At 32.2% G+C, this 12,637-nt stretch overlaps 1 protein-coding gene across 1 annotated transcript in view; it reads left to right on the top strand.

Annotated features, from left to right (window-relative positions):
• LOC134710030 (xanthine dehydrogenase/oxidase-like) overlaps positions 1–12,637 on the top strand; it is a 57,843-nt gene that overhangs the window by 22,622 nt on the left and 22,584 nt on the right. Inside the window, exons 13-23 of the mRNA XM_063570181.1 lie at positions 174–286; positions 1,052–1,236; positions 1,747–1,909; positions 2,259–2,469; positions 4,111–4,283; positions 4,636–4,755; positions 6,471–6,692; positions 7,040–7,103; positions 7,975–8,044; positions 8,520–8,607; positions 9,116–9,202. Of these exons, the coding sequence (XP_063426251.1) occupies positions 174–286; positions 1,052–1,236; positions 1,747–1,909; positions 2,259–2,469; positions 4,111–4,283; positions 4,636–4,755; positions 6,471–6,692; positions 7,040–7,103; positions 7,975–8,044; positions 8,520–8,607; positions 9,116–9,202 (1,496 nt within the window). The remainder of the gene's footprint in view (positions 1–173; positions 287–1,051; positions 1,237–1,746; positions 1,910–2,258; positions 2,470–4,110; positions 4,284–4,635; positions 4,756–6,470; positions 6,693–7,039; positions 7,104–7,974; positions 8,045–8,519; positions 8,608–9,115; positions 9,203–12,637) is intronic.

Here is a 12,637-nt window from a genome sequence, read left to right as displayed (position 1 = left end):
TCCATATTATCATTACCAGCTATAGATTTCTGTAATTTTAATGCTCAACATATAGTTTTGATCTTTTGACAGTAACTGTAAACATTATCATGAGATAAACCTTGTTTGTTTGTGTTGCACCTGTATTTGTGTTCCTCATATTTTCACTTATTCAAAATAAATTATATTTTCAGATGGTTCTAAGAGAAACATAACAATGAATGATAAGTTTTTCCTGGGATACAGAAAGACAGCTTTAAAATCAGATGAGGTTTTACTCAATGTTACTATACCATTTACTAGGAAAGTAAGTATACTGCATACCTGCCAACTTTACAAAATCTGCATGGGGATTTGACATGTTTGAAGCACAAGAGGACCTTATATTGTAATAAGTTTTCTTAATATAATACTATAATTTCAATGAATAGATATGTGCTTAAATACCCTTTCAATTCATTTGAGTGCTCATGTTGTGGTCATCAATTTATATAATAAAGAATTTCACAAAACAGGTAATACCTTTCATGGGGATGCTCCTTGTAAAATTTGGATAGTTGGCAGGTCTTGTAAAGGTAACCACATTTGTTAGATTTCTGATTGATAGCGTTCCATGTTTTCTGATTTCTCACAGTCAAGGTCAAAATGAAAAAAGCTTCAAATGTGTTTTTTTTCCATAAAATTTTGAAACTTGTATACATTTTATTCAAAATAAAAACTTTTATATCTTAGAAGATAAAAGGTGAAGACGAAATTATGATTTTAGAAACAAATATACTGTAGACAATTTTGTGTCTCCTTCAACATATGGTTTGATAAAATCCAACCATGATTGCCTTTCAAATGTTTTTTTTGCCCCATGTCATAAGCCGTAAGGAGCATTAAATGTTATGCTTGAATGTCAGTCCTTCCTTCTCTGTATGTCCTATTATCTTTGCAAAGTTTGAGCTGGGGCATTTGTGTTATCAGACAAATTATATTCTATTTTAAATGTGTTATTTTATGAAATATTGGAAACCAATATTTTAATAAAAACTGTACACTGAATATTTTTCAAATGATAATTTTACAGAATGAATACTTTGGAGGGTACAAACAAGCCAACAGAAGAGAAGATGATATAGCTATAGTCAACGCTGGCTTCAGAGTTCTGTTTGAGGACAATACTTATGTTATTAAGGAGATGGCCATGGCGTTTGGAGGAATGGCACCCACAACAGTAATGGCTGTCAAGGCTATGAAGGAGGTGGTTGGAAGGTACTGTGTTTTGTAGGAAGGTTTTGTAGGGGTTATTATAAAAAAAAGAAGATGTGGTATGATTGCTAATGAGAAAACAATCCACGTGAGCAAAGCCGTACCACATAGTAAGCTTTAAAGGCTCTGAAATGACAATGTAAACCAATCAAACGAGAAAATTAACAGACTAAATTATATACAAAAAATGAACAAAACTTGTCTCATCAAGGCATTTTGTTTAGTTTTGCTCTCAGCATCCTATTTTCATGATTTTCTTACTTACTAGATGTATACTATAGGGATTATCAAAGTTTAAAATATGATTGGCCATTTTATTTCTTTTTTTTTATCAATTTTATAAATAATTGCTTAAAAAATGAGTTGGTTTACAATAAGGACACAAAGAAGTGGCTAAAGTTCAGCTAAAGGATAAGGTATATATTCGTGTTTGATAATTGATTGATTGCTGACCACCATTCAGTTTGACCCAAAAGCTGTAAGCTAACAATAAGTTTTATTTCTTTTTAACAGGAAGTGGGATGAAAGTTTGATAGATGATGTCTGTCATCTGATGGCTGATGACCTTCAGTTGACCCCTGGTGCTCCTGGTGGGATGGTAGAATACAGACGAACACTTACAACAAGCTTTTTCTTCAAGTTTTATTTAACAACACAGTTACAACTTCAACAACAGGTACAGTAGACTTTTTAAGAATCATATAATTATATAATTGATGAATTTATTTTCTGTATTTGTCTATAATATAAAAAAAGAAGATGTGGTATGATTGCCAATGAGACAACTATCCACAAAAGACCAAAATGACACAAACATTAACAACTATAGTATAACAATAGATTCATGGGATTATACAGACATTTGCATTCTACATTCCTGCTAAGTGTCCTCTGTATTATGTGAATAGTTGTCTCAATGAAAGTTATCTATCCCCTTATTTAATATTTCATCTATTAGAACTATTTTCAATTTTACGATATTCAACATAGAATTTCTTCAAATGTTTAGATAATTTTTATTATAGAAGTCAGGACCAAGTAAGAAAGTGCCAAAGTCGTTTACAAGTGCAACACCTAATTTCCATCGAGAGGCTAGTAAAGGTTCACAAATCTATGAGGAAGTCGCACCTGGGCAGCTGCCACAAGATGCTGTTGGACGACCTTTGACCCATTTGTCTGCCATGAAACAAGCCACAGGAGAAGCTATTTATGTGGATGATATGCCATCAATTGAAGGTATATTATCTTTTGTAATATAGTATCAAATACTGCTTGTTGATCTCCATGGAAAAGCAATATTTGACAATAGTTTTACTTGTTGTCTAGCCTGCGACTTTTGTCGCAGAAAGCTCGACATAGGGATAGTGATCCAGAGGCGGCGGTGTTAGCTCACTTCTTAAAAGCTTTATATTTTAGGTGGGAGACCTGGATGCTTCATACTTTGAATATGGATGCCTCATGTTACGAAATTCCGCCAGTCACATGTCCAATATCCTTGACCTCATTTTCATGGTTCAGTGACTACTTGAAAAAAAAGTTAATATTTTTTGTAATGTTATTTCTCTCTTATTATAAGTAATAGGATAACTTTATTTGGTATGTGCGTACCTTGCAAGGTCCTTTTGCCAGTCAGACAGTTTTCACCTGACCTTGACTTCATTTCATGGATCAGTGAACAAGGTTAAGTTTTGGTGGTCAAGTCCATATCTCAGATACCATAAGCAATAGGTCTTTTATATTCGTTGTATGGAAGCACTGTAAGGTGTACATGTCCAACTGGCAGGTGTCATCTGACCTTGACCTCATTTTCATGGTTCAGTGGTTATAGTTGAGTTTTTGTGTTTTGGTCTGTTTTTCTTATACTGTATGCAATAGGTCTTCTATATTTTGTGTATGGAATGGTTGTAAGGTGTACAGGTCTACCTGGCAGGTGTCATATGACCTTGACCTCATTTTCATAGTTCAGTGGTCAAAGTTAAGTTTTTGGGTTTTTGGTCTTTTTTCTAATACTATATTCAAAAGGTCAACTATATTTGGTGTATGGAAATATTTTATGATCTACATGTTAGTCGCGCAGGTTTTATTTGACCTTGACCTCATTTTTAAGGTTCATTGCTCAGTGTTTAGCTTTTGTGTTTTGGTCTGTTTTCTTAAACTATAAGCAATAAGTCAATTGTATTTGTCGTATAGAAGAATTGTTAGCTGTACATGCCTACCTGGCATGGTTCATCTGACCTTGACCTCATTTTCATGGTTCAAAGGTCAATGTTTAGTTTTCTTGGTTTATGTTAAGTTTATGTGACAGTTGTAATAAAGCTTTATTATTAGGACTATCAACATAATATCAATGATTAGTAAAGAAGGCGAGGAATTTCAGTGTGTGCACTCTTGTCTTCTTTTATTAAACTAATAGACTTAAAAAAGACCATTTCTGATGTTCTAAAATTATTGCTATCCATGCATTCTCTTTAAACTAAGGTTTTGAGTAAAACAAAATCTACATGCAAGAAAAATGAGAAAAACTAGATGGTGAAAATGGAAGCACCAGAACTGTATGAATTGGACAAACTATCATCAGTGTTACTGTGTAGCTGAAATATTTGGTTCTGTAATATGAAATGGTTCTTATTTATTGGCAATTTTTGGATTTCCAGTCTTCCTGCCAAAGGTTGTGGTTCTCTCATGGTACCAATATATCCAAGTGGCATTTATTATCAACTCAAATAATCATTTAATCACTTAAGAAAAAAGAAGATCTCTACATGCAATTTAACTTTAATTTAAAGATAGCAGTTTTTGAATAACTACAAAATTCATAAAAATGGTTCATAAATAGGGAAGAAATTTATTTCAACTGTATTTATATTTTCTTTGCAGGAGAGTTATATTTAGCCTTAGTTACCAGTACACAGGCTCATGCTAAATTACTGAAGGTTGATCCTACTAAGGCATTGTCAATGACAGGAGTGGTTGATTTTATCTCTCACAAAGATGTTCCAGGACATAATACTTGGGGAATTATTCCTGAGGAGTCATTTGCTACCACTGAGGTAACTATGAATAACTTACACTAACCCCTTGAAAATTATCTTGTATTTGTTATGTCAAAGTGTAGGTATTTGTAGAAAAAATCAATAGTTTTATTAAAACAAATTTATAAATTCTAGCAACACTGTGATGAAGAACTCAAATATCCAGGAATATGCAATTGTTCCTCATTCCACAAAAATCAATTAATCAACAGTTTTGCTATTTCTCTTTATTGTTCTGGATTGTTGTTTTGTGTATGTCTACTTTCCCCCTTTACCTAACCAATCACTCCAACTCACACACCTGTGTATTATCATGTTTTTATTAGATAGAAATGTAGACTATAATTGTGTCAATATTGTCTGTTTGTAGGTGTTGTGTATTGGACATATAATTGGAGCTGTTATAGCCGATACACAAGCTCATGCTCAGGCTGCTGCTAAAGCTGTGCATATTGAATATGAAAAACTTGAAAGTATAATTACTATTAAGGTAAGACATTATATAAATAACACATAGCTGAGAGGGTGATAGAGCAGATTTGTACCCCGAGAAAACATTGTCAACCGCGGCGAAGCCAAGGTTGACAATGCCTTTTCGAGGGGTTCCAATCTGCTCTATCACCCTCTCAGCTATGTGTTATTTAATTTATTATACTGAATGTTCTGTTATTACTGTCGATTAAATTTAAAATTCAAAGTAATAAACTATGACATCTTGTACATAACCATCCATATTTAATAAAGGGCACATTTGATCAAGCGTCTCTGTGAAGGGTGATAGAGTATTTGCCATAGGATAGAGTCGTATTTAATAAAGCGCACACTTGAGCAAGCGTCTCAATGAAGGGTAATAGAGTAAAATGAACTTGGAACTTAGTACACATGTTCCCTATGATATGATCTTTCTAATTTTAATGCCAAATTAGAGATTTTACCCCATTTTCACAGTGCACTGAACATAGAAAATTTGTAAGTGTTCCGCGGAACCCAGTGTCTCGCCTATTTTTGCTGTAAATCGCAGGCTCAACAACAATGAGGAAAAAAATCAATAAAAATATTCCTCTTGTTACTATTTTATGATTGTAAGAAAATCTAAGTCCATTTAAAAGTAAATTACAGAAAAAACAGAGTAATCTTTTTACAAACTTTACTTCTGGATACAATCTTATGATCATGAATAAGCTTCCGTCCAAGTTTGGTACAAACCCAGGATAGTTTAAGAAAGTTATTAAAATTTAAAAAACTTTAACCACAGAGTGAATGTAATGGTTCCCTGCAGAAAAACTAAGTCCATTTATAAGTAAAATATGGAAAAAATGGAATTTTATTTTTACAAAATTTACTTCTGGATATTATCTTATGATAATAAACAAGCTTCTGTCCAAGTTTGGTACAAACCCAGGATAGTTTGAGAAAGTCATTAAAATTCTAAAAACTATAACCACAGAGTGAATGTTTTGTTTCACCGCAGAAAAAAGTAAGTCCATTTATAGTAAAATACGGAAAAAATGGAATTTTATTTTTACAAAATTTACTTCTGGATACTATCTTATGATCATAAACAAGCTTCTGTCAAAGTTTGGTAGAAATCCAGTATAGTTTAAGAAAGTTATTAAATTTCAAAAACTTTAACCACAGAGTGAATATTTGTTGACGCCGCCAACGACGACGACGGAATGTAGGATTGCTTAGTCTCGCTTTTTCGACTAAAGTCGAAGGCTCGACAAAAATGATAGTGTGGATGGGGCATTGGTGTACTGGGGAAACATTCTTGTTGGAAATCAAATAATTCAGTTTACAATTTGTAGGAGCAGATGCATATATCTATTTTCATTACAATTTAAGCCCTTTGTTTTCATCTGATTTGCCATAACATTATAATTAAACAATTCATCGTGTAACAAAAGTTGTAGAAAAGAGGTAAAAGATACCTAAGGGAAATTCAAACTCAAAATCAAAAATAAATTAACAACACCATGGCTAAAAAAAAAAGCGCGAAAGAGAAACAACAGTATAAAAACATGACATAGAAAACTAAAACCTTGGCAACATAAAACCCACAATAAACTGGTGGTGATCTTAGAAGCTGTGGAAAGGTAGGCAGATCTTGCTCTACATGTGGAACCCATCATGTAGCTCATTTAGTCGATATTAAAATTCCAGAAATTAATTTTCAATTTTTTTTTATTTCACTTAAAATTGTAGGAAGCTATAGCCAAGAATTCTTACTGGACTGAAGCTAAAACTATTAACTGTGGAGACATTGTGAAAGGATTTGAACAAGCTGATCATGTGATAGAAGGAGAGGTACATGTAGGGGGACAGGAACACTTTTATCTAGAAACAAATGCCACCCTGGCTATACCTAAGAATGAGGACAGGGAAATGGAATTATTTGTGTCAACACAAAACCCTACAGAAACACAGGTAGGTGGGATCTGTAATTTTGTTAATGCCAAATATTTCATTAATTTTGACACTTTAGGGCAAGGCTTTTTAATACCGATATATTTAACTTGCCTTTTTGTAAGGTTTACATGTCTGTCTGTTTGTTGGAAAACACTCTTGTTAAAACTTGATGGGTGGTGGTTATTTTAGATGGATAGCCTTAACATTTATATGAAATAATCTATTTAAAAAATGTTATGTATGGCAGGGTTGATAAGAAAGTGCCCATCAATAGCCCTTTCATTAAAAACGTAATTATTGAGCTCCCTACAGCCTCATATGTGTTTGTCTTTCCGCTTGTCACTCTTGGCATATTTGTTTTGCAGATGGTAGTTGCTGAGACCTTAGGTGTAGCAGCTAATAAAATCCTTGTTCGAGTTAAAAGATTAGGTAAGTATTATTCTGTTCCATACAAGCAACAAGTGATATGTTTACAGATATAAGAAGATTTGGTGTGAGTGCCAATGAGACAACTCTCCATCCAAGTCACAATTTATAAAAGTAAACCATTATCTGTCAAAGAACAGTCTACAACGTGGGTCTCATTGAGGTCTAAGGGTTATGCGGGATTGCCGATTTTTTGTAAGCGTGACACATGAAAGTCAAATTAAAATGGGAAATGAGGTTTTGCGGGACGCTAGAAATGACCAAAAAAAATGAGAATTGCTTACATACATAGTGTAAGCGGGATACAGGAATCTGACAAAACAGTAAGCGTGAGATCTGGGATCGGAACCCCCCAATGAGACCCCCTTCAACATGGTCTCTTGGCTCACACAGAACAGCAAGCTATAAAGAGCCCCAAAAATAACTAGTGTAAAACCATTCAAACGGGAAAATCAGCGGTCTAATCTATATAGGAAAGGCGAAATGTAAGGATTTCAATATTTACAAGACTGCAACATCAGGTCAGTACATTAGTACTACTATATTAATTCCTTAAGAAAAATATAAAGTCAACATAAAATTTACAATTCTCGCTGGGTTTTTTTTTCATATCCAGCAATTTTCTGATATATCATTTTAATTTTATCTCTTCTTATTGTCCTTTCACCTTAATGAAACAGAAGGTAAAGTAAAGAACAAATTAAAAATAAAAATATGCACTTTGTTCACCAACCATGGATCATTGCTTGTTTAAAATTTCATACAAAGATTACAATGATTTTTGAATACACCAGAGAAATAAAAATGAAAGGGGAGATAAAAAGTGTATGTGATGGGATTTAAGATAATATTTTTGTGACTGGTTACATTTTAGGTGGAGGATTTGGAGGAAAAGAAACCAGATCCATCTGCCTGACTACACCAGTGGCTCTAGCAGCTCATAAGTAAGTTTTATCGAGTGTCACAGTTACTGTACATGTATGATAAATACCTTGTAATCAAATAATAATAAAATAATACCTTCATTTGTATGCCCCCACCACATTGGAAGAGGTATTACATGCAACTTATACACAATGCTTATTATCATAAACACAGATCAAGTCACTTTCACTATTTTCTATTTATGTCCCTTTATAACTTTATATACAAGCCGTGAAGCAGGAGCGTTCATCTGTGTCACATGGCCAGCTGAAGGACGCCTATGGGTGCGGGAATTTCTCGCTACATTTAAGACCTGTTGGTGACCTTCTGCTGTTGTTTTTTTATTTGGTCGGGTTATTGTCTCTTTGACACATTCCCCATTTCCATTCTCAATTTTATCACATAATTCATTTATTTCACAATATTGGTTGAAAGTCTGAATGCAGCATTGATATATATTTCTTATCAGTAAATATTAAATAACGTATTTTACAGGTTAAAAAAGCCAGTGCGTTGTATGTTGGACAGAGATGAGGATATGTTGATTACAGGGACAAGACATCCATTCTTAGGACAATATAAGGTATTAAAGTTCATAAGAGAAGCACCTATAATTTGTTATTTTGTATTTGCTATTTATATGTTCACATTTGCATGTAGAAAAATAACGCAAATATAAATCCTCATGAATATGTGTAGAAAGGGAATTATATACTGGCTGATTCAGTATTAGCCATGGTATAGATTCTCAATCAGCTGTATTCACCTTCATCCCTTAGGATGTATATGCTAACAGCAAATCTATACCAATACAGAAATGGCTAGGCAGTGACACTTAATAGAAACTATGATTTTTGTTCCCATTTATAAAGGAAATTAGTTACTGCAGAAATTTATCTGTATATCAAAATTTTATTTGAGTTTTAACAAAAGTAAAATAACGAAAATACTGAACTCTGAGGAAAATTCAAAACATTAATTCTATAATCAAATGACAAATCAAAGGATAAAACACATCAAACAAATGGACAACAACTGTCATATTCCTTACTTGTTAAAAGGGAATAATCATTATAAATTTTTGATTTCAGGTTGGATTTACAAAGGAAGGGAAAGTTGTTGCTGCAGAAGTTAATCTGTATAACAATGCTGGTTGTACATTTGATTTGTCAGGAGCTGTAAGTATCAGATATACTATATATATTTAGTGTTATTTGGTCTCTAATTGAGAGTTGTCCCATTGGCAATCATACCACATCTTCTTATTTTAATATATATAACATGTAAAAGAGAGAGAAAATACCAAGGTGATATTCAAAACTAAAAAAGTGGAGATAAACTAACAACACCATGGCAAGAAATTAAAAGAGACAAAATAACAAAAGACCTCAAAACACTACATCAAAGAATTATAGATTGAGATAAAATGATCCCAAACAAAAACTGGTAGTGATCTCAGGTGCTCTAGAAGAGAAAGCATATATATCTTGTGTTATTTGGTCTCTAATTGAGAGTTGTCTCATTGGCAATCATACCACATCTTCTTATTTTAATATATATAACATTTAAAAGAGAGAGAAACTAATAAAGTGGAGATGAACTACAAACCGCATGGCAAGAAATTAAAAGAGATAAAATAGCAAAGTCCCCAAAACACTACATCAAAGAATTATAAATTGAGATAAAACGATCCCGAACAAAAACTGGTAGGGATCTCAGGTGCTCTAGAAGGGTAAGCAGATCATGCTTCACTATTGGCACTCAGATAAAATTTAAGATATTTTGAAGAATAATTGTTTCTTTCATTATTACATGATAATTTAATCTTGGATGTAACCTGTCTTCTGATTGGCTGACATTGTTATGTTTATCAGCTCATAGACATAATTTTGTCATGTGACCCTGACGTCATCAACGTTTTTTCATGGTTAACTCCGGTTTAAAATGGAATTTATCATTAAATTATAAGAAATGACTGTAATATCTTTTCTGTCTATTGAAAAAAACATAAAAATGTGGTGCACACTTCAAAATAACACACTATTTTGAAATAGTCCTAATGTTTTTTAATATTATAAAACTATTGATAGATTTGTGACATTTTATGATTTTCAGATTTAAGAGCAAAGTAATGTGTATGCATAGTAAAATGTATTTTAAATTGTGTATGCCTATAAATATGTATTTTGAGTTATGTATGCATATGAGTGTATATTTTATTTATATATACTAATCTGTCATTGTAAACAAACACACTGTTGAAAGTACTTATTCTTGTATACATCAATTTTTTTCATCTATTTTAATACATAATGATCTTTGTAACCTTGATTCTGATTGGTTGTATTTAAAAATTGCAAAGCTAAAATCCATCATATGATGTAGGATTAGAAACACACACTATAAAGCTCAAGTCAATTAAATATTTACTAGCCAAAGGTAGAAAAAGGGCACATTACTTAGAAACCCAGTGCTAGTGCTTATAACAATGTCTTTTATTGTCATCATACTTAAGATAGAAATGAAAATCTACCTGAGCTGTTATAATGTGAAATGATTCCTGTAGATTTATTCAAAATTATTACTTCTGAGGATGAAAAAAAAATTGTAAACCAACTAATATTCACCAACAATTTATTTATACTCTCAACTTGAATGGTAGTTTTGAATATGCTAAAATTTCTATCTTTTTGTCGAGCCTTCGACTTAAGTCGAAAAAGCGAGACATAGCGATCCTACATTCCGTCGGCGTTGGCGGCGGCGGCGGCGTCAGCAAATATTCACTCTGTGGTTAAAGTTTTTGAAATTTTAATAAGTTTCTTAAACTAAACTGGATTTCTACCAAACTTGGACAGAAGCTTGTTTATGTTCATAAGATAGTATGCAGAAGTAAATTTTGTAAAAATAAAACTCCATTTTTTCGGTATTTTACTTATAAATGGACTTAGTTTTTCTGCCAGGAAACATAACACTCACTCTGTGGTTAAAGTTTTTGAAATTTTAATAACTTTCTTAAACTATACTGTATTTGTACCAAACTTATACAGAAGCTTGTTTATGATCATAAGATAGTATCCAGAAGGAAATTTTGGAAAAATAAAATTCCATTTTTTCCGTATTTTACTTATAAATGGACTTAGTTTTTCTGCCAGGAAACATAACATTCACTCTGTGGTTAAAGTTTTGAAATTTTAATATCTTTCTTAAATTATCCTGGGTTTGTACCAAACTTAGACAATAGCTTGTTTATGATCAAAACATAGTATCCAGAAGTAAATTTTGTTAACAAAAAAATCCATTTTTTTGTGCATTTTACTTTTATATGGACTTAGATTTTCTGCCAGGAAACAACGCATTCACTCTGTGGTTAAAGTTTTTAAAATTCTAATAACTTTCTTATACTTTTTTGGACCTGTACCAAACTTGGACAGAAGCTTGTTTAGGATCAAAAGCTAGTATCTATAAGAAAATTTTGTTAAAATTTTGTACCTGTGTATCTGTATTTTACTTATAAATGGTTATAAATCTTCCAGTTTACATAACAGACAGTCTGCAGTTAAAGTTTTTAAAACATACTGTATTTTTACCAAACTTGGACAGAAGCTTCTTAGAATCATAAGATAGTATCAACAGGAATATTTTCAAACATACTGTATTTTTACCAAACTTGAACAGAAGCTTCTTAGAATCATAAGATAGTATCAAGAGGAATATTTTCATTGATTTTATTCCTCTTTTGTTGAGCCTGCGATTAACAGCATATTAAAGTAGGCGAGGCACTGGGTTCCGCGGAACCCTTAAGAATTTTTTATATGAATATATGAAAAATTATGAATACAAACTGCTGCTAAATCAGATAACAAGGGCTTTTAGCGTATAAAAAGGTATCATTGAAAGTAAGTTGGTTTACAGTATTTTGTTTATTTATTAAAGGAAGTAAAAGAATTATTTTTTCATTTCCAAATTGTTTGTCTGCTCACCTTTAAATTCTGCATCATCCACCATAACACAGATTTCGAATCCTAGACTTACATTACTTAACAATATTGGTTTTCCATCCCCATGGCTGATATTTAAACAGTAAACTTTTATTTTCATGTAGGAATGTTATCATTAATTCGCTGTTTCAGAAACTCCTTCATTCTGCGTAATAATTTCAAAAAATGTACACCAAAACGTTGGGATTGGTTCAAAAGGTACCAAACAATGTAAATTCAACCAATGATGAAAAAGTTTTTTTATTTTGGTGTATAAATAATGAGATTACCCATAATCCTTTAGATTCTAAAGAGGTGAATTGAGTTCTGTTACTACAGGACATAGTTATGAGTAGAAATTAGGATATCTCATAAATAATTATTTCACAGTCAAAGGAGTAGGTCCAGTAAGACCCCTTTTTGGCCCCAAAATATGGTGGTTTTACAAAATTGTTAAAATGTAAACTTTTAGTTATTTATTGGATAGTAGAATGGTTCTGCTACATAAATATGGGCTGTTTTAGACAATACAATGCACATATATTGGGTACTAGCACCATTGAGTCATGCTAAATTACTGAAATCTTAACAATTCCAGCATTTTACTTAAATTTTAGACGGTTTCCGTGTAAAACG

This window comes from Mytilus trossulus, chromosome 3 (assembly GCF_036588685.1).
Source record: "Mytilus trossulus isolate FHL-02 chromosome 3, PNRI_Mtr1.1.1.hap1, whole genome shotgun sequence".
Classification (NCBI taxonomy): domain Eukaryota; kingdom Metazoa; phylum Mollusca; class Bivalvia; order Mytilida; family Mytilidae; genus Mytilus; species Mytilus trossulus.
Note: the sequence above shows the minus strand (reverse complement) of the source record. Positions and strands in the feature narration are given on the sequence as shown.